A 21,003-nucleotide genomic window follows, 5' to 3' on the forward strand; every position below is an offset into this window, starting at 1 on the left:
TTCATAGGTCGCCTGTTTTAGGACATTACATTTCAACCCCATTATAACCCATATATCTGATTACCAAAAAGATAATTTGTCCTTAGCCATTAACGGAATTTATTTCAGCCAGTATTGATAGGGCAATGTGGAACCAGTTGTATAATTGTTCCCTTAGTTTTTTGGATGACCAAGAATATTATAGGTTATGAGTAACTTCTTTTGTAACTTAATTTGCTGGCTGCTATATATCCAGAGACTAAGATAAATATGGATGAGAAAAGTAATACTTTTGGGGAGGCAAAGATTTCTCTTCACCCTTCTAAAATTGGGCACCTATGTTTAAAAATAATGCATTTTTTTTAGCATTTGACTTGAATTTTTGGCTGAGTAGATCTTTGTCTGACCTTTCCCAAGGTACCTTCTTTTTACTCCATTCCTTATCAAAACCATTTTATAAAAGAAATTAAACCTAGTGGTTGAGAGGAGGGAGGAAGTAGCCCCTCAGGTAAGGTAGAGAATAGCTTAGGTACAGATGACAGATTGTTGTCTTAAAACCCTTTTCCCATTTTTCTTAAATCTTCAGTTTCTTCCTTTTTGGAAGCCAAAGTAAAGGGTCCCCTATTACATCATAGAATTGTAGAAACCTAAAATGTGATCTGAGTTCATCTCCATGTTTCTGCACATGAGCATACTCATTCCAGTTAGAGGAGTCTTTTTTATTTTTAGAATTTAAAAAAGAGAAGTCAATATACTGCCCTAGAAACTCATGGAATGTTTGTCGGCTTTTGGTACTGGGAAGTTTTTCTGTCATAAGTAAATTTATCTGTGTAATGAATATTATGTCTTCCTGAGTCTTATCAATTTGAGGTTACTCAAAAAAACCTTTTTTATTTTATCCCTTTAAAGAAAATATTCATTTATTTCTAACATTTGTTATTTTTCTTGCTTGAATGATTAAATTCTAGTCCAGTTTTATCTTTTAGGATATTCTAGGGTTAACAAGTCATTATTCTGAATATTAATTTTCACTGTACAGTAATGCTGATGCAGACCGTGATGATTACATCATATATCTGCTAGCCTTGGGAAATCTCCCAGAAATTGTTTCAAAACCCTTAAATGATCTATTTTTTAAAGCGTTTTCCTCTTTATTATAAAAATAAAATATGAGTGGTACTAGTTAGCAAAGGGTTTATGTTTTGTTTTTATTTAACTGGGGTTGTCCTATAAGTTATTCTTCGTGCTTTAGTTGGAGCATAATTCCTGTCCCCCTCCAACCTCCACAAAGAGGTTAAGTATAGCTGGTAAGCATCTTCTGTATGAAAGTTCTTCGTATTGGTATTCAATCATAGAATGCAGTACAGATTGGTTCCTGCATGAATTATTTAGCTGTGTTTTGGTCACAGACTAAGCTCCAAATACTAGCCATATATTGCACAAATGTTTGGTACCATTTGATTGCAAAAGGGATCAAGCAAGAGAATATGTGCACACTGCTATAAATTCCTTACACTTTAAACAGAAGCCTAGTATATTTTCTCTAAAAGGCAGCTCATTTCTTCATTTGTAAAATGAGGATAAAAATGGTACCCACTTTATAGGGTTAGTGTGTGGAATAAGTGAAATAGTGAATGCAGGGAACCTTTTCTTCTCACCCACTCTTCTGAAACTTCTTGGAATTAATCTACTTCTCACTGATTTTAGAACTCCTGAACTCAGTGTTTACACAGTAGATCTGATGTAAAGTACAGGTTACTTTTTCTTTCTACCCATGGTTCTCCCTCCTGGATACTCTTTTGGCATTACTTCTGGAGCTCTGAAAAGAAAGATATTCAGGTTGCAACCTTGAAGCTTGTCCCACCTATGAAGCTTCTGATTCAGTAATTATGGTGGAACCTTGGAATCAGCATATTTTAAATTCTGTCAGTGATTCCGATGGGTAGCTAAGGTTGAGATAATGGTTCATATTATGCTTATGTTCATAATAGTTACATTTATTAAATGATTTTTTGCCATTAAGTTATTCAATAAATAAGTGTCCACTATGCAGTAGTGAAGTAGGTAAGTACTATATCTGCTTTTATAGAGCTTACATGCTATTGGGGGGTACGTAGGGAAACAAGTTTCAAAAAAATGTGTCACTTGCTATGCTAAGCACTTTAATGTGTATCTCATTTAATCCTACCAATAGATGGGAACTATTTTCCCTATTTTACAAATGAGGAAACTGAGATTTGGAAAGATTAAGTCACTTGTCTGAAATCACACAGCTAGGAAGTGTTGGAACCTCGTTTGAACCCAGGCTTTTTGACTCTAAAACTAATCCTAACTACTCTTTTCTCCTTTTCTTATAGCTTTTACTTACCACATTGCCTGGCTGTTTGAGCTTAATACATTTGCTGGACATCTAGCATTTATTTCATACTTGTTTAAGCTGATCCTTCTTGCAGATTGTACCAACTAGTCTTCAGTTTTCTTTATTCATTTTTTCTGCTTATATTTATGATGTATAAGTATGGTATATTGGAAAGAAAAATGGCTCTGAGTTTTAAATCCCAGATGTGACCTTTGTAACTGTAAGGCCTTAGTCAAATTATTTAACATTTCTGAGCCTCAGATTCCTCGTTTATTAAAATGAAAGTAGTATTATCTTGCAAGTTGTTTTGAGAATTTAATGAATAAACTATATCAAAGAGACTAGTACCATGCAGAGCAAATAGCTAAGGTCAGTAATGCTCATTTTCTTTTTTTCCTTTTTGTCTACCAAGTTGCTAGCTAAATCGTTGATAATCTTGTTTTCCCTTTCATTATATAGTTATGGATTTTTTTTTTGTTTTTGAGTAAACATATTTTAAAGTTTGGTACATCTTTGAACCAAATTGAAACTGTTTTCTAAGTGATTGTGATAATGTAGTCAAATTTAACACATGAATTTGTTACCAGGTGAATTTTAACCTTTAATTAGCCTTAATATTTTGCCAAGAATGAGAGGAAGGAGATATTCGAAGAGGATTGTATGAACTAATCTCAGCTCTTTAAGAAATGTCATCAAAACTGTCTTTTCTCCACTTATCAAAGAGAACGTCACGTAGAGCAGAATCAGAAACCTTTCTAAAGGCGACATAGGAAATCTTCCTTTTTACCATTAAGTTCTGTTATGTACCAGTCAGTTATGCCACTATTTCATTGAAAGATTAAATTATTTGCCAAGGTTTGTTGAAATCACTTATGTCCCTCTGTGAGTACCGTCACTAAATAGGACTCCTTGATGTAAATGGCCCTTTGCCTGGAGACCCGCTTCTCTAGACTTTCTTGAGCATGATTGCTATTTAACAGCTCTGATTACTGCCTGATAATGCTTTTCTTTTTTTCTCCTTAGGTCAGTAAAATTGTGTCAAATGTTCCTCAGTTGGAGTTTCTAAACCTGAGTTCCAACCCTCTGAATTTGTCGGTTTTAGAAAGAACATGTGCTGGGTCCTTCTCTGGGGTTCGCAAACTTGTCCTCAACAACAGCAAAGCTTCTTGGGAGACAGTCCACACGATACTACAGGAGTTACCAGAGTAAGCCCAGAGAGCATGAGGGCGAGGGAGTTATGTTGCCATCTGTGTTAGTACATAGGAGTACTGCTGATCTCCCACCCAAGAAATACTAGAACTGCAGATTGAGTGGAGAAAGAGGTTAGAAAAACGAAGTTATTGGAATGAGAATGTGAGGGTAACCTAGTAGCATTTCCAGTGGAATACATGTTCAGTGTTGAGTAGCACCAAGACATGGGATATGTCATCTCTGGGCTAGAAAATACCCCTGAGAAGCACTTATCACTCTAAATCAACTCAGCCTTACTCTGTTTTAATCTTCTGATATGAGAATTGAGCCTCAGCCCTTTTCTTTGGGAGGAAAAGTCATAGTATCACTAAAATGTGTTAACATTCAGATGATTAGGTGCCTAGCTGATCTGATGGGAAAACTGACCTAGTATTGTTTTCAATAATTTAAGAAAGAAATTTTATTTTTGTCAATTAAAACATGCTTTATTATGTTTCGTTTGTCCCTATCTTTGTATTTACATGTAAGTGTGCAAAGGAAATTTAAAGAGGCTGTAGTTTCTTTGACTGTGTAAATATGGAAATTCTCAAAGCCCTTTAGAATCTTGTCCATCTTAATTTCACACTCTTCATCTTATTCCATCTTAATTTCACACTCTAACTCTAATGAGATTGGTTTCCTCACTGCACCCGACACCCAGCATGGCAGAGAATGAGCTTTTAAGTGCTAGTTTCACTACTAACCATATGACCTTTGATAAGCTACTTAACTTCTTTGAGCTCAGTTTCCTTGTCTGTAAAATGGGCATAATTGCATTTACCTGCAGAAGTAGGACTAAAATCTATAATACACCTGGCATAGGGTCTGACACAGGGTAGGGATTCAATAAATGATAGTTATTATTTCTACTTCTAAACATTTGTTCATGTTGTTTCTAGAATTTTCTTCTATCTCTTTTCAACTTATGGAAGTCCTCCCCTCCTTCAAGGCCATGTATTCTTCCTGATTATTCTAACTATAATTTTAATTTCATTCTTATGTGAATGGCTATTATACTTACAGTCAGTACTGCTTAATTTAGTACTTAATTATTTAAGCACAAAAGTAATTTCGCACTACCTTATATCATTCTTTGCTATTTCAGTGTGTACTTTAGGTTTTGCCTTCCCAGCTATATTTTGAACTTCAGGAAGACAGCTTGGTATTTTCTCCACAATTCCTAGCAGAGTCTCACATATAGTAGGCACTTACTTATTTACTGAATGAATGAAAATAGGCGTAAAGTAGAAACTAAACTGCTTTAAACAATGAAATATTTCCTTTTTTCTCTGCAGTTTGGAGGAGCTCTTCCTGTGCCTTAATGACTATGAAACAGTGTCTTGTCCTTCTATTTGCTGTCATTCTCTTAAGCTACTACATATAACAGACAATAACCTCCAAGACTGGACTGAAATACGAAAGTTAGGAGTTATGTTTCCTTCACTGGATACCCTCGTCCTGGCCAACAATCATTTGAATGCTATTGAGGAGCCTGATGATTCATTGGCCAGGTTGTTTCCTAATCTTCGATCCATCAGCCTCCACAAGTCAGGTGAGGTTCAGGCTTGTTCTTATTCTACATGCAAATTAACCTGAGCATATGCATGAAATACAATGAAAGTATATTTCTTTCAGTCACAGTTTTACCTTTTTTAGAGTGAATTTTCTATATGACATGCAGATGCCTATGATTGGCTAAATTTAAGACATTCATTTTCATAAATGATCCGATAAATATTAAGTGGCATAGCATTACATTGACAATTTATATTTTATACATTAAAGGGGTCATGCTATGAAAAAAGTGAAATGAAATTGATGCACTGGATATTAAAAGACACAGTAAAAATAGTACAAAGAATTACAAAATAGACCATTTTATCTGGACTTAGTTTAAGAAATCCCAACCTGCTGTCTTTTCAAATGCTGACTTTTTTAGTATCTGTATGTAATTGATTGTCAGTTTATTGCCATTTGATCCTGTGTATCACAGGAATGAATATATTTAGCTTATTTCTTTTTTTATTGATAAACTTTATTTTTTAGAACAGTTTAAGGTTTACATTAAAATTCAACAGAGAGTACAGAGAGTTTTCATATACCCCTTGTTCCCACATATATACAACTTCCCCCACTGTCAGTGTCCCATAGCAAAATGGTACATTTGTACATAGCAAATGGTACAAATGGTACATTTGTACCATTTCAGTCAATGAACCTATGTTGACTTATTGTTATCACTCAAGTCCATAATTTACCTTAGGGTTCACTATTGGTGGTGTAAATTCTACGGATTTTCACAAATGTGTAGTGACATGTATCCACCATCGTAGTAACATTCAGAATAGTTTCCCTGCCCTAAAAATCCTCTGTGCGCCACCTATTTACCCCCTCCAATCCCGGCAACCACTCATCTTTTTACTATCTGCATAGTTTTGCCTTTTCCAGAATGTCATCTAGTTGGAATGATACAGTATGTAGCCTTCTCAGATTAGCTTCTTTCACTTAGAAATATGCCTTTAAGTCCTCCATGCCTTTTCATGGCTTGATAGCTCATTTCTTTTTAGTGCTGAATACTATTCCATTTTCTGGATGTACTACAGTTTATTTTATCTACTCACCTACTTACCGAAGGACATCTTGGTTGCTTCCAAGTTTGAGCAGTTATGAATAAAGCTGCTGTAAACATCTGTATGCAAGTTTTCGTGTGGACATGAGTTTTCAGTTCATTTAGGTAAATACTAAGGAGCATGACTGCTGGATCGTATGGTAAGATTATGATTAGTTTTATAAGAAACTGCCAAACTGTCTTCCAAAGTGGCTGTATCATTTTGCATTCCCACCAGCAGTTCAAGAGTTCCTCTTGCTCTACATCCTTACCAGAGTTTGATGTTCTCAGTGTTTTGGATTTTGACTATTCTAATAGGTATATTGGGGTATCTTGTTTTAATCTGCAATTCTCTAATGATGTATGATATTGAACATCTTTTCATATGCTTGTTTGCTATCAGTATGTCTTCTTTGGTGAGGTGTCTGTTCAGGTCTGTGGCCCATTTTGTAGCCAGATTGTTTTTTATTCCTTATTATTAAGTTTTAAGGGTTCTTTGTATATTTTGAATAACGTTCTTTATGAGATATGTCTTCTGCAAATACATTCTCCCAGTCTGTGACTTTTTTTCTCATTCTCTTGATGTTGTCTTTTAGCTTATTTCTGAAAACACCTACATAATTAGAAATAACTCTAACCTACAACTGAAAAAACATAAACTTAGTTTAATTTACCATAGAGGTTTTAAAAGTGGGAAATAAGTTTTAAAATCCAGTGTTTTGCATAAGGAAGCTGTTTATTTCACCTCGTCACCCCTTGAGCTAACTTTTCTTCCTCCTTGATGGAAATGCCATTCTAAGGGATGAGGATAGTTGTGACTTGGGGTAGTTACACACCAGAGACCTCATAAATTGCTCCTCTGTCTTTACCCTTGCTGAAGGTTGATAAAAATAGGATGGGACTATGTTGTTCTATGAAATAGACTTGATGATGCATTGTAAAATTGACCAGCTTCATTATTATAGAAAAATTTTTCCTGTGTAGAAGACCTACCTGACTTAGAAGTCAAGTATTGACTTGGAGAATACATTTTCTCATAGCTATAAGAAGAGTTTCATTTTAGGACTAAAAATCTTAATTTGTTACATATTCTCCTTACTCAAAGGTTCAGGTTTTTTGTTTTTGTTTGTTTTAAATTTTAGATCCATCTCTTCTGTCACCAAATTGATAATACAGTCAACCCTCCATATTCATGGACTTCATCCATGCATTCAACCAACTGCAGATTGAAAATACATGGGGAAGAAGGGTAGTTGTGTCTGCACTGAACATGCACAGACTTTTTTCTTGTCATTATTCCCTAAACAATACAGTATCACAATTATTTACATTGTATTAGCTATTAAAAGTAACCTAGAGATAAAGTATACAGGAGGGTTTGTGTAAGTTATATGCAAATGCTATACTGTTTTATATAAGGGACTTGAGCATCTGTGGATTTTGGTATCTGTAGGAGGTCCTGGAACCAGTCCCCCATGGATGTGAGGGACAGCTGTATTTAGTTTGTGGTTCTGTTGACCTTGCCTCATTTTAGAATTTTTCAAGTAAAAATTTGAGTATGTTAGTATCAACTCTGATCAATAGTTTTATTCCATGAGTCTATATTTGAGTGAAATGAGTTGGTCACATAGCTTTCTTTAAATTACGTAATCATGGCATACATCCTGCTTATTGATGAAACTACCAGTAACCCCTCTTTATAAGTCACTTTGGTAGAAAATGAGTAGATGAGAGGATGTTAGACAATAACACTCTCTTTCTTAACCCCTGGATCACAGAGGTAGGAGAGGCTATGGGGAAGTTTTTGTGGTTTTAACTGTGTTCTACTCTTGCCTTGGATGAAGAAAACTTTCAGACCATTTAGTTTATGATCATTTTAACATTTCAGAAGTTACTAATTGAGCTAATATTTTTGCTGTGTTTCTCTTCTTATTTATGTGCATCTCTGGATTTACTTAAACAATATATTCTCAAATTAGGTTTGCAGTCCTGGGAAGACATTGATAAGCTAAATTCATTTCCCAAACTGGAAGAAGTGAGATTGTTAGGAATTCCTCTTCTGCAGCCATATACCACCGAGGAGCGAAGGAAATTGGTAATAGCCAGGTCTGTTGTCCTGATTGTTTTGCTTTATTTTTGTGAGGCCTTATTGTTTCATTAAAGGAATAATGCACTGTTTAGTGGGAGTGCACTATGAAATTATTCATCCTTTGAGCAGACTGTGCTTGAAGGAGCTGCCCCTGTAGCTCCAAATCCTGGATGAAAAGGAATGCGAGCAATATGATGAGGAAAACATGAGATGTAATTGGGCTGCTGACACCACAGAAAAACTTTTCTACAAATCTGTTTTTATGCTTTTCAATACTTAGAATATTTGAAGTCCTGTTTTGGGTCACAAAGTAAAAGTACGTACAGTAGGGAATCATTTCTATTCTTATTTTCTCTGTTAACGTGTTGATCATTTAGATTGTAAATTCCTGAAACTTGGGCTGTTTCATTAGTGGAAAACTTAAGAGGGCAGCATCTGCATTTTCTTCTTGAATGTAGATTGACTTAAATATGACCACAATTATTATCTTCTGTCTGACTCCCCTTGCCTTTTGTGTCTCGGCCTCTGCCTCCACATACTCGGGAATTTCCCATGAGTATTTATTTTTGTATGAACCTTTAGCAGAAATAAGATTTAGGCTAAAATGCAAGGGCCGTAGAGCTTTGCTTTTTTTCTCTTTGTATACTATACATAGCAGTTTTGAAAGGGGAACTGGAGGCTTTAAGGTTCTCTAAAGAAGAGTGGGTTCTTTAAACAGGTTGTTGATCTTTGTGACAATCTAATGCTTAGCAGATCCTTACTGCTTTGCAGTTGTTAACGTACAGATTAATATCTTTCTGAAGAAATAAATGTGAGCATACTTTTCTTTGAAGAATACATCTTGCAGTAGGTCTTGCGCTTTATTTTCTTTACACAATTCTTTTGCAAGTATAATAAGTTAATTCTTGAATTATATAACCCAGTTTTACTGACTACTCTCTAGACTGGGCTGTTTAATATGGTAGCCATTAGCTATGTGTGGCTGTGAGTACTTGAAATATGTCTTGTCTGAATTGAAATGTGCTATAAGGGTAAAATAAATACTGGATTTCAAATATTTTATATGACTAAAAATGTAAATTAGCTCATTTAAAAATATTGATTACATGTCAAAATGATTATATATTCTGGATACATTGGGTTAAGTGAAATATATTATTAAAATTAATTTCATGTGTTTAATTTTTATTTTTTAAAAATGCTGCCATTAAAGAATTTAAAATTACATATGTGGCTTCATTATATTAATGTAAGTTGGACAGTGCTGCCTAGAATCTTGTTGTGCAAGGGGAGGTATGATTATGAAAGTTCAGTGTCACATGAAAGTGAAACTCAATTTTTTTTGTCCTTTCGGTTTAGACCACTTTAGTTCATGTCAGTAGTTGTATACAAATGGAACTACATCAAATGTGTCCTTTCAAGAAAATAAGACTGGGCCACAAGCCAGTTAGTTTCTTTCTAAAGCTAAATATATTAGTATCTTAAAAAATGTCTTTATTTTGGTTTTAACTTATAGATTGCCATCAGTTTCCAAACTTAATGGCAGCGTTGTTACTGATGGTGAACGAGAAGATTCTGAGAGATTTTTTATTCGTTACTATGTGGATGTTCCACAGGAAGAAGTGCCATTCAGGTAAAAAATTCCCCATTGGCCAAACACTTTAGAGGGTGGTGATGCCAGTTAAGAACTCTAGTGTTAGAGCAAAATCTAATCATTTGTTATTGGACCCTTCTTAGAGAACTTTGTTAATACGTTAAAAAAAAGGAAGAAACACAAGAGCAAACCTATTTTATCTCATTTTCCACAGTATATTTCTTTCAGCTTTGCACATGTATTAACACATGTATTAAGAATGATTGGGTAAGTATTTGACAATTCCAGTAGTTCCTGCTGCATACTCCATATCACTGATTCCTTTTTGATCTTTTTCTTTGGGGTACATTTTTACCTACCCCCCAAATTAGTCTGTTCATTCATGTTGGATCTACTTTTAGGATATACTAAGTTCTCCGGTTAGGAAGATTTGGCAAATGTGCAGTAAGTTCACAAAATATGAATATGAGAAAAGGACTGGAAAATAGACTCTTGAGGAAATATTAAAGGAATTAGTATGGTGAATATAAAGAGAAATGCTGAAGGCTAAATTAGTAAATATCTTTAAGTATATGAAGAGTTAATAAATATTGCCTAGTGAGGAACTAACTATAATTCTGTAAATGTAAAAGGAAATGTAGCAGGTATGATATAGGCAAACATTCAAGAAAAAAAAATACCCCCTCAAAACAGGTTTCTGGGTATTGATAACTAGAATCGGTTATTGGAAAAGTTATGTGCTTTTCTTCCTTAATGACTTTAAGGATAATATGAATACGCATTTGACTGGAGGAGTTTTAGACAAACAGCCTGAATGTGAGTCACATTAGTTGTTCTTTTGGTTACAGAATGTCTGTGGCTTTAATTCATTCTGTGGTTCTAATTCATTCTTATTGAATGTGTCTATTTTCCCCCCAAAGTTCTCTATTGTTTGTAGATTTTAAGGGGGTTAACATTCTATAAGTCTCAATCAGTGTCATATAACAAGACTTTGTGGTATTATCAGTAGTGTTTTAAAGCCTAAGCATTTAAGAATATCAGACAAATTAAGTGAGATTTTTAAGATAACTTTTAAAAACAATCTGAGAACAACTAGGTAGGGGAAAATAGATACTACTTTATCATTTAACACAACCTAGGTATATTAGGTTAAACCAGATGAAATTTTTTTTAGGTAAAAAATGCTGTGGTATCTATGGTTTCATTTGGTTTAATCTAACATATTAATGGATTTGTTAGATTAAGAAATATTATCGCTTTGAGCATAAGTCTGTCATCAGAGTTTATTTAACTTCCAGTCTACTACAAAAGGTTTTTTGTATATAGACAGACACACACATACACATATATATATATATACATGTACATACATACATACATATGTCCATACAGTCATCCATTGCTTAATGACAGGGTCATGTTCTGAGAAATTTATCATTAGGTGATTTTATGTTGCAAACATCATAGAGTATACTTACACAAACCTAGGTGGTATAGCCTACTACACACCTAGGCTATATGGTACAGCCTATTACTCCTAGGCTATAAACCTGTACAGCATGTGACTGTAATGAATGTTGTAACACAATGGTAAGTATTTGTGTATCTAAATACATCTAAACATAGAACAGGTACAGTGGCGATATGGTATAAAACATAAAAACTGCTATACCTGTCTAGGGTACTTACCACAAAAATCTTGCAGGACTGGAGTTTGCTGTGGAAGAGTCAGTGAGTGAGTGGTGAGTGAATGTGGAGGCCTAGGACATTACTGTACACTACTATAGACTTTATCAACACTGTACACTTAGGCTGTACTACATTTATACAATTTTTTTCTTTCTTTAATAGTAAATCAACCTTAGCTTAGTTTAACTTTTTTACTTTATAAGCTTTCTAATTTTTTAAAACGTTTTGACTCTTTTGTAATAACATTTAGTTTAAAATGCAAACATTGTACAGCTGTACCAAAGCATTTTGTTCATATCTTTATTCTATAAGCATTATTTTTAAAATTTTATTTTTCTACTTTTTAAATTTTTTTTTAATTGAAAATGAAGCCACAAACACACACAAAACACTATCCTGATCCTGATGGTCAGGATCAATGTCACTATCTTCCACCTTCACATCTTTTCTCACTAGAAGGTCATTGGGGCAGTGACATATATGGAGTCTTTATCTCCTATGGTAGTAGTGCCTTCCTCTGGAATACCTCCTGAAAGACCTGCCTGAGGCTGTTTTACAGTTAATTTCTTTTTTTTTATAAGTAGGAGTACACCTGAAATAATGATAAATAGTATAATAAATCCGTAAGCCAGTAACATGGTCATTGATTATCAAGTATTATGTACTGTACATAATTTTATGTGCTGTACATTTATACAGCAGTGTAGTAAGTTTGTTTATACCAGCATCACTCAGGTGCTTGAGTTATATGTTGCGTTATGATGCTAAGATGTCACAGCTGCATTGTAATCTTATGGGACCACTGTTGTATCTGTGGTCCATTGTTGACCAAAATGTCTTCATGCGGCACCTAGCTGTACAGTGAATTGTTTTCTGTCCCTGATGGTATAATTATCCTAAGTGCATTTATACTTCTGTACTAGTTGGTGTTCTTGAATGTGAGTCATAGAAACCAGCTTTGATTAACTTTAGTCAGGAAAGGATTTTTTTGAAAGACTACTGGGAAACGAAAATAATTGTTAGGTAGGATAGAGAACCAACTTTAGACAGGAACCAAGGGAGTCAAGGATAGATACAGTTTGAACTCTTGTTGTGCTTCATATATTGCTGCTGGCACTGTCATCTCTAGACACCACATGCTGGACTTTACCACTGGACAGTTGCAGCTGCATCATTGGACTTTTTATTCCCTCATGAGTGCTGAAAATAATCTCTCACTGTCCTTTTTTTTCTCCATTTAAAAAATATTTACTAAGTACTTACCATGTGACTAGCAGTGTTGTTGGTGCAGTTAATAGAAGTGAACAAAGTTCCTACCTTCATGGAGCTCATATTCTAATGGGATTTCTCACTCGCCTTTACTTCATTCCCCAAGAATCAAAAATCTGCATGGGACCAACTGGCTATGTTTAGGACATGTATTCATACCCCATCTCAAGATATAGGGAGGTGGATTATCTGCTCCATTTTAGCTTCTGCAGGTGGGGTAAAATCTTGTTTCCTCTGATCTTGGGACTTTTCCTCAAATAGGAACAATTCAGAAAAAAAAAAATAGTAAGTGTTACTGTCTTCTACTAGGACTCTTCAATATCTACGCATACATTTTCCCCATAGTTATATTTTTAAAAATTATTCTTATCTGCCCTAATGCATTCCTTGCACAAATGAAAATACATTTATCTCTCCTTAAATGACATAACCTAAATCTTATGAATTGCTGCATCTAGTTCCCAGTCTTGGATGTTTGGGTGGTATTCATTTCTCCTTTATTTCCATATCTTTAAATCTGTTGATCCAGTTGTAAACTTAACTACCCTGGTATATACTGTTTACAGAATGATGGGAAAAATAGAGAAGAAAGAAAAGGAAAGTTAAAGTTCACAAGCAATTACATGAAACAGGAAAGAACAACATATAAATATGGACTGATGCTCTCATTTTTCTACACTGGGGCTATAATTGGTATTTACGACTTCCCTCTTCCATTATTTGCCTTTTTTTCTTCGCTTGCAACTAACTTTGCCTGCACATAACTTTGTTGGACAGTGTTCTGTACCTGTTTTTTGGGGGAGAGGGGTGGATCTCAATCTTTTCTGGTAGAATCTACACTTTTGGAAGTTTTACTTGTATTTGGTTTTAGTAGTCTTAGATAAATCTACTTTTTACCACTAGTCCTGGTAATACCAGGAGATACCACCAGGGTTCCATCCACACTCGTATATTACCCCTCTTGTATTTCTCCTTGACAGTCAAGATTACTTATCTTAGCCGACAAGCTCATTTTTAAGTGGGGCTTGTGGGTAGGGGATGATTTTTCCTAGTAATTTGTAGAAGTTAAATTCAGTACTTGGAAGTCTCAGCTTCCAGTTGGAATAATTGTTGTAGCACTAGTGCAGACATGCCTCTCGGGTTCTAAAGCCGCTAAACCTAGGAATATGAAATAAGAGTTTTGCAAGTTAGTCACTAGATGTAATCATGAGCTGTATTGTGTTTTTCACATTTACCCTTGAGTTTGCAGACCTGTCTACTCTTACAAAGGATAACTGGTATCACTTTTGTTCTTCAAGACCCGTACTTAATGAAAAGTTAAATGGGAATATGATAAGTAGTCATGATCCAGTTTTTAGTGGTGGCAATGTCTTTCTGTTTCCTTTTAGGGAAGTGGTGTTGCTTTTGCTTTAGTGTTTTTGTTGAAACAGATTCACAGACCACCTATTTATTCTAATCCTAAAGATTCCAGGACCAATTAGCTATTGGAAAAGATTCATGCATTCAGACTATTTTACTTACTGTTCTGGCCTTGCTATTTGTATAATTATGCCTACTTTCCTATGCACTAGTGGTTCAGTGCCACTGCTTGGTCTCTTCCATCCTTCATTAAATTGAAATGGTAACCTGATTTCAGTGTCTCCTATCTGCATCCCTGACCTATAAAGTGTTTTCAGATATATGGGTGCTCTACTTCCTAATATATTTTCAAGGTCTTGGAGTAGGAAATGTCTTCTGGGTCCTTTTAGGATTTGTAACGGAGAACAGGTAGAAGGACATGAGTGACACAATAATAATTGTAATCTCCATTATCATACTTATTTTCTTTTTAATTGTTTTTTCTTTTGAGGCGGAGTCTCACTCTGTCGCCCAGGCTGGAGTGCAGTGGTGCAATCTCGGCTCATTGCAAGCTCTGCCTCCTGGGTTCACGCCATTCTCCTGCTCAGCCTCCCGAGTAGCTGGGACTACAGGCGCCCACCACCATGCCCGGCTAATTGTTTTGTATTTTTAGTGGAGACGGGGTTTCACCATGTTAGCCGGGATGGTCTTGATCTCCTGACCTCGTGATCCGCCTGCCTCGGCCTCCCAAAGTGCTGGGATTATAGGTGTGAGCCATTGCGCCCGGCCCATACTTATTTTCTGTACGTTTTTCCATATAAATAACTAAAGCCTTGCAATTATTGGTGTTTTGTAATTAACCCTACTGAGCATGCTGTTATCTGAGCTAGTAGAGCAGAGTGAACGGGAATAAGTTTATTCTTGGAAGAAAATTCTCTCAGGCAGGGGGATTTTACTGCCTCTGCAAGCAAGAAAAGATCAGTTTCATTTGCCAGGGGAAGAGGGGCTACCCAGTTAGCAAGGGGGGCCTAAGTGAGAATTAGAGATTTAGGATACTCTTAACTCATCTCCTCAGAATCCTCCTGTATACCTCCATTCCAATTCTCCTTCTTTTTGTTTTCTAATCAATTCTGCAACATATATGTAATAGTCTCAATATGTATGCAAATTTAAGTGACTTATAATTCAGCAACCTAGAGCATCAAACCCTGTGCATTCGTGTTTCTGGTTACATCAGCTCTATTTTTGTAAGAGAAAAAAGATCATTTTATTAACAGTACCTGCATTTCAGTCTGTGCCTAAAGCCTAGTTTATGGGGATTTGACCTTAACATTTTCTGTATTTAAGCTATCTTGTATCCTTAGAATAGCAGATGCTCTACCTCATAGTTTTGAATTCTTCATGCCCCGCATATTGTTCTTTTCTCAACAGCACTCTCTAAATCACCGGCACAGCACAGCGCTATCTAAAACAGTCCATGTGACCACAGGTGATAATTGTTTCATTACTCCATGTCGAGGGCTTACAGAATCCCTTCAACACTAATATGATATTTACTGGCCTCTTCTAGGCCACAGACCAATCCTAAATTACCCTTACTTACCTGAGGAACTATTGCCTATAATCCACTCCTTGGTACCAGTTTCTTAGTGCAAACAACAGAAATCAATTCTGGCCAACCAAAGTAGAAGAGGAATTTAGCAAAAGAATAATGAATACTGTGTGGCTTACATAATAGAAAAGATTAGAAAATTAAGTTTGAGCAGGATTGATGGGAAGCAGGGTACAGCCAAGGTTTCTGTATCTCACTATACAAACAATATGCTTCTGACACTGGTCATTTTACAGTCATTAGTAAGCTGCTGGACTTCATTGCCCTCAGACACTTAAAGCCGTGCTTTGACTTCTTTGCTGTTCTGTATCTTGTGAATAATCTCTGTTAGACCTTGCGTCCTTGCATTACTCCTTAAGAGTTAAAATCCCAGTTATAGTTAGACAGGCTTATATCAGCTTCCCATGTTCTAGCTTCCAAGGAATGGAGAAAGAGAATATCTACTCCTCTTCAGTTTGTATAGTAGGAAGTGGTTCCTGCATCTTACCTATCTTTGGTTTTCTACCAATCAGAAGGGCATTCAGATGCTGGACAGCCAAAGTTGGCATATATCTACTATAGTACCTGTTCCTTAGTAGTTGTTGATACAAGTCCCCTGTGGAATTACCCATTTACTCAGCAAATGTCTTTTGAGCCCTTGCAGTATGCCAGGAACTGTTAGGCTTTTAAAAAGGAACTATAATAGTATTCATGCTGATGGCCAGAGTGAGTGGCGAATAACAACAGAGGAGTTGCATTAAAATGTATTTGTTATGAAATAACGATATATAAACAGAGTATTAGTATTATACTTATCTCTTTCTCTTCCAAATTATATCCATAATCTCTCCCTAAAATGTCAATGAATAGCACATAGTACTGTGTATAGTTAGTAAAAGGTGGAATTTGACCCTCTACATCATTCAGTGTCTCATATAAAATTGAGCTTTAGTTTCCAGGTAGGATGGAGGTATCCATTTATTTAGAGAAAAACATTCCTTTTCATTTAATGAAATTTTTTTAAAAATCAGTGTTCAGCTCAATTTTCCTGTAAATTCTAACTTCCACTACAGCCTTCCTAGCTCAGTTCCCCGAGCTTTTCTTCCTCCTTTTATTTTCCTCTCGTGTCAGTTAAACATGAAATAGCTCTAATTAACTTTAACATAAAGTAAGAAAAGTTACCCAAAATGTCTTTGAGGTTATGAATAAAGAGCCGACATGATGAGCCGAATGTCCTTTATGGTAGCAAAGTTATTTTGTGTGTCAGTTGGATTATTTACACACATCTGTTTCTATGTGATTAGTCATTTTGGCAATAAAAGACTTTAAAGAGGATCCAGAGATTCACATACCTGTTTTCCTATCCCAGGATGAAATGCAAAATCTGAATCATTTGAATTTTTATGATGAAAAGAGTAAAATGTTTAGGAGACTGAAGGGAGACATACTTATTAAGAGCTTTATAATTTCTTACAGGTGCTCAATTATCCTTTTTATTGCCTTCTGATAGGTAGAGCTGGAAGTTTAGCCTCTCTGCTCTAGCTGCTTATGGCAATAACGGACTAACAAAAAACTGAGCAATCAGCCGTATGTCTCATGTTTATTTACTTTGTGAAACAAGAGAAGAGGAAAAATCTCTGTTTTCTGATTCTTGGCCTTTGACCATCATACTGTTTGCTTTTCCAATCAATGGACTCTTTTCTTTTAAAGCCGTCATCTGTGCCGTGTTTCTTAGTGGCTTATGTAGCAGTGGTGTGATATGCTGTTTCCAGATAAGTTCAGTGTGTACTGCAGGTAGCTGGAAAGATGTCCTTACTGGGCTGGTCATATTTCAGTTATTAGACTCTCAGGCCTTACCAGGAGAACTTCTAGGAAATAACTCTAGATTCTAGCTGGGTTTCAAAGGACAGTTTAATTTATTTACTGAATACCTACTAAGGACCAAGGGGCACTGGGCTTCAAGCTAGAGATAAAGAGACAAAAACAGTGGTGTCTACTCTCAAGAAGCTAAGCTAGAGATATATTTCCTTTGCTGGGCCCTCTTCATGTTCCCAACCTCTAAAACTTGAGTTACCCCAGGACTTAGTCCTTGGACCTCTTCTCTTCTGTACTCATCCCCCACACACTTTTAGCCAGTCCCGAGGCTTTCAGTGCTTTCTGTATTCTGATAACTGCCAGATGTATACATGCAGCTGTGATCTGCCTCTAAATTCCAGACGGCGCTTTCCAGCTGCCTGCTTGATGCCTCTGCCTGGATGTTTAAACCTAGTGTGTCCAAAACTCAACTTTCGATACCCTCCCTTTTCTCTTACCCTGCCTCCCTCACCCCTAGCCCCCTGTGCCATAGCTACTGCTCTGCCAGTTTTTCTCCTTTTTTCAATTATTCCAGTTGCTCAGGGAAAAAACATTGGAGTCATTCTTGATTTTTTTTCTCCCACACCCCACATCTAGTCTGTTTTTTTTTCTTTCAGTTCTACTTTCAAAACCTATGTGTAGAATCTGACTACTGCTTCCTATCATTTTAGTCCAAATCCTTCATCATATCTTACTTGTGTTATTGTAGTAGCCTACTAACCAGTCTCCCTGAGTCCACCCTTGCTCCCTTAAGGCCCGTGCATCTCATAGCAGCCTGTTTCTAAGAACTCAAGTTGATTTTTAAAAAAACAACAGAGGCTGGGCGCAGTGGCTCATGCCTGTAATCCCACCACTTAGGGAGGCCAAGGCGTGCAGATCATCTGAGGTCGGGAGTTCAAAACCAGCCTGACCAACATGGAGAGACCCTGTCTCTACTAAAAATACAAAAAAAATTACTTAGGCATGGTGGTGCATACCTGTAACCCCAGCTACTCTGGAAGCTGAGGGAGGAGAATCACTTGAACCCGGGAGGCGGAGGTTGCGGTGAGCTGAGATCACACCACTGCACTCCAGCCTGGGTGACAGAGCAAGGCTCCGTCTCAAAAAAAAAAAAAAACAGACAAAAAACAGAAACTGTCCTTACTGTTCCTGACACACTTCAAGCACACTCCCTCCTCAGGCCTTTGCACTTTGTTCCCAGTTCAGAATGCACCGGGCTACCTGCTTCATTCTCTCCCTCGCTGACACCTTATCCGAGATTCCTTCTCTCCTCATCCAGTCTAAAATAGCACACCTTTGTCTCCTATAATTCTCTTAACCTCCTTTTGTTAATATTTTTCTTGTCACTTATCAACACCTGAGTTACATTTCTTGTATATTGTCAGTCTCCCCCCATGGTACTGTAAGCTCTGTAGGAGTAGGGACTGTTTCTGTGTTGTACCTTGCCATCTCCCCAGTGCCTAGAGCGGTGCCTGGCAGTGTAGCAACTGTTCAGTAAGATGATTGAATATTCGCTTTATACTCTGAGAACACTAAGGAGGACTTAGGTCTGCTGGAAGAGGGTACTTTCCTGGAAAATGATTGAGTTAATCTGGTGACGATGAGGGAAGAATATTCTAGACAGATGTGAGTACATGGGAAGTAAAGGTACAGAGGTATGAAATGTCTTTATGTGCAGTGAACTACAACAATTTGATATGACTAGTGAAAAGTAGTAAGTGGGAGCTGCGCGCAGTGGCTCACTCCTGTAATCCCAGCACTTTGGGAGGCCGAGGTGGGTGAATCACTTGAAGTTAGGAGTTCGAGACCAGCCTGGCCAACATGGTGAAACCCCATTTCTACTAAAAATACAAAAAATTAGTCAGGCGTGGTGGTGCATGCCTGTAGTCTCAGCTACTGGAGAGACTGAGACAGGATAATCACTTGAACCTGGGAGGCAGAGGTTGTAGTGAGCCAAGATTGTGCCACTGCACTCCAGCCTGGGCGACAAAGCTAGACTGTCTGAAAAAAAAAAAGTAGTTAATAACTGGGAAGTAATGATACATATTATGCTGGGGAGGAAGGTAGGAAACAGGGCAGTCCGTGAAAGACTTTGGTATGCTGTGCTCGGACAGTAGGGCTTATTCTTATAGACAGTGGGAAACCATTGAAAGGTTTCAAGTTGGGAAGTTAAGTGGAGAGATTTTGGTTTGTATATAGAAGAAGAAGCTGAACAAATTTACAAGAAAAAATCAACCCCATCAAAAAGTGGGCAAAAGATATGAACAGACACTTCTCAAAAGAAGACATTTATGCAGCCAACAGACACATGAAAAAATGCTCATCATCACTGGCCATCAGAGAAATGCAAATCAAAACCACAATGAGATACCATCTCACACCAGTTAGAATGGCGATCATTAAAAAGTCAGGAAACAACAGGTGCTGGAGAGGATGTGGAGAAATAGGAACACTTTTCCACTGTTGGTGGGAGTGTAAACTAGTTCAACCATTGTGGAAGACAGTGTGGCGATTCCTCAAGGATCTAGAACTAGAAATACCATTTGACCCAGTGATCCCATTACTGGGTATAAATCATGCTACTATAAAGACACATGCACATGTATGTTTATTGCGGCACTGTTCACAATAGCAAAGACTTGGAACCAATCCAGATGTCCATCAGTGATAGACTGGATTAAGAAAATGTGGCACATATACACCATGGAGTACTATGCAGCCATAAAAAAGGATGAGTTCATGTCCTTTGTAGGGACTTGGATGAAGCTGGAAACCATCATTCTGAGCAAACTATCGCAACGACAGAAAACCAAACAGCGCATGTTCTCACTCATAAGTGGGAATTGAACAATCAGAACACTTGGACACAGGGCAGGGAACATCACACACGGGGGCCTGTTGTGGGATTGGGGGAGGGGGGAGGGATAGCATTAGGAGAAATACCTAATATAAATGACAAGTTAATGGGTGCAGCACACCAATATGGCACATGTTTGCACGTTGTGCACATGTACCCTAGAACTTAAAGTATTTAAAAAAAAAAAAAAAGGCAGCAGCTGAGAGAGACCCAGAGACTTAAAAACTGAGACTAGTAAAGGACGATATGTGTGGTGGACGTTGCTTATGTCTTTTTAGAGAGATATGTGTATTAAGACTGAATTTCACTCTAGAATTTGAGCTGGTCCTCAGAAAACACATCGTGAAGTTGTACTTGTTGTCTGGTATTTATAGCCCTGATTTCTCTGAGGGTATAGAAATATCATTTAGAGAGAAAGAAACCTCCATGTTTGTGGGTCTGGCACATAGTAAAGTGTACATGTTTATTATTTTTGCCTTGCCCTTGATCAGATGTCTATCCACGTTGCTTATATTTTTCAGTGTTCCCTTCATTTTGTGTTTACTT

The 21,003-nt window shown here is 36.8% G+C and overlaps 1 protein-coding gene across 5 annotated transcripts in view; it reads left to right on the forward strand.

The window, feature by feature from the left end:
- Positions 1–21,003, forward strand: part of LOC101149677 (tubulin-specific chaperone cofactor E-like protein) — a 166,364-nt gene that overhangs the window by 26,123 nt on the left and 119,238 nt on the right. For all 5 annotated transcript variants that reach the window (XM_019035734.4, XM_063693610.1, XM_063693611.1 and 2 more), the window contains 4 exons: positions 3,362–3,543; positions 4,864–5,120; positions 8,156–8,282; positions 9,782–9,898. In XM_019035734.4, the coding sequence (XP_018891279.3) occupies positions 3,362–3,543; positions 4,864–5,120; positions 8,156–8,282; positions 9,782–9,898 (683 nt within the window). The remainder of the gene's footprint in view (positions 1–3,361; positions 3,544–4,863; positions 5,121–8,155; positions 8,283–9,781; positions 9,899–21,003) is intronic.

This window comes from Gorilla gorilla, chromosome 9 (genome assembly GCF_029281585.2).
Source record: "Gorilla gorilla gorilla isolate KB3781 chromosome 9, NHGRI_mGorGor1-v2.1_pri, whole genome shotgun sequence".
NCBI lineage: Eukaryota > Metazoa > Chordata > Mammalia > Primates > Hominidae > Gorilla > Gorilla gorilla.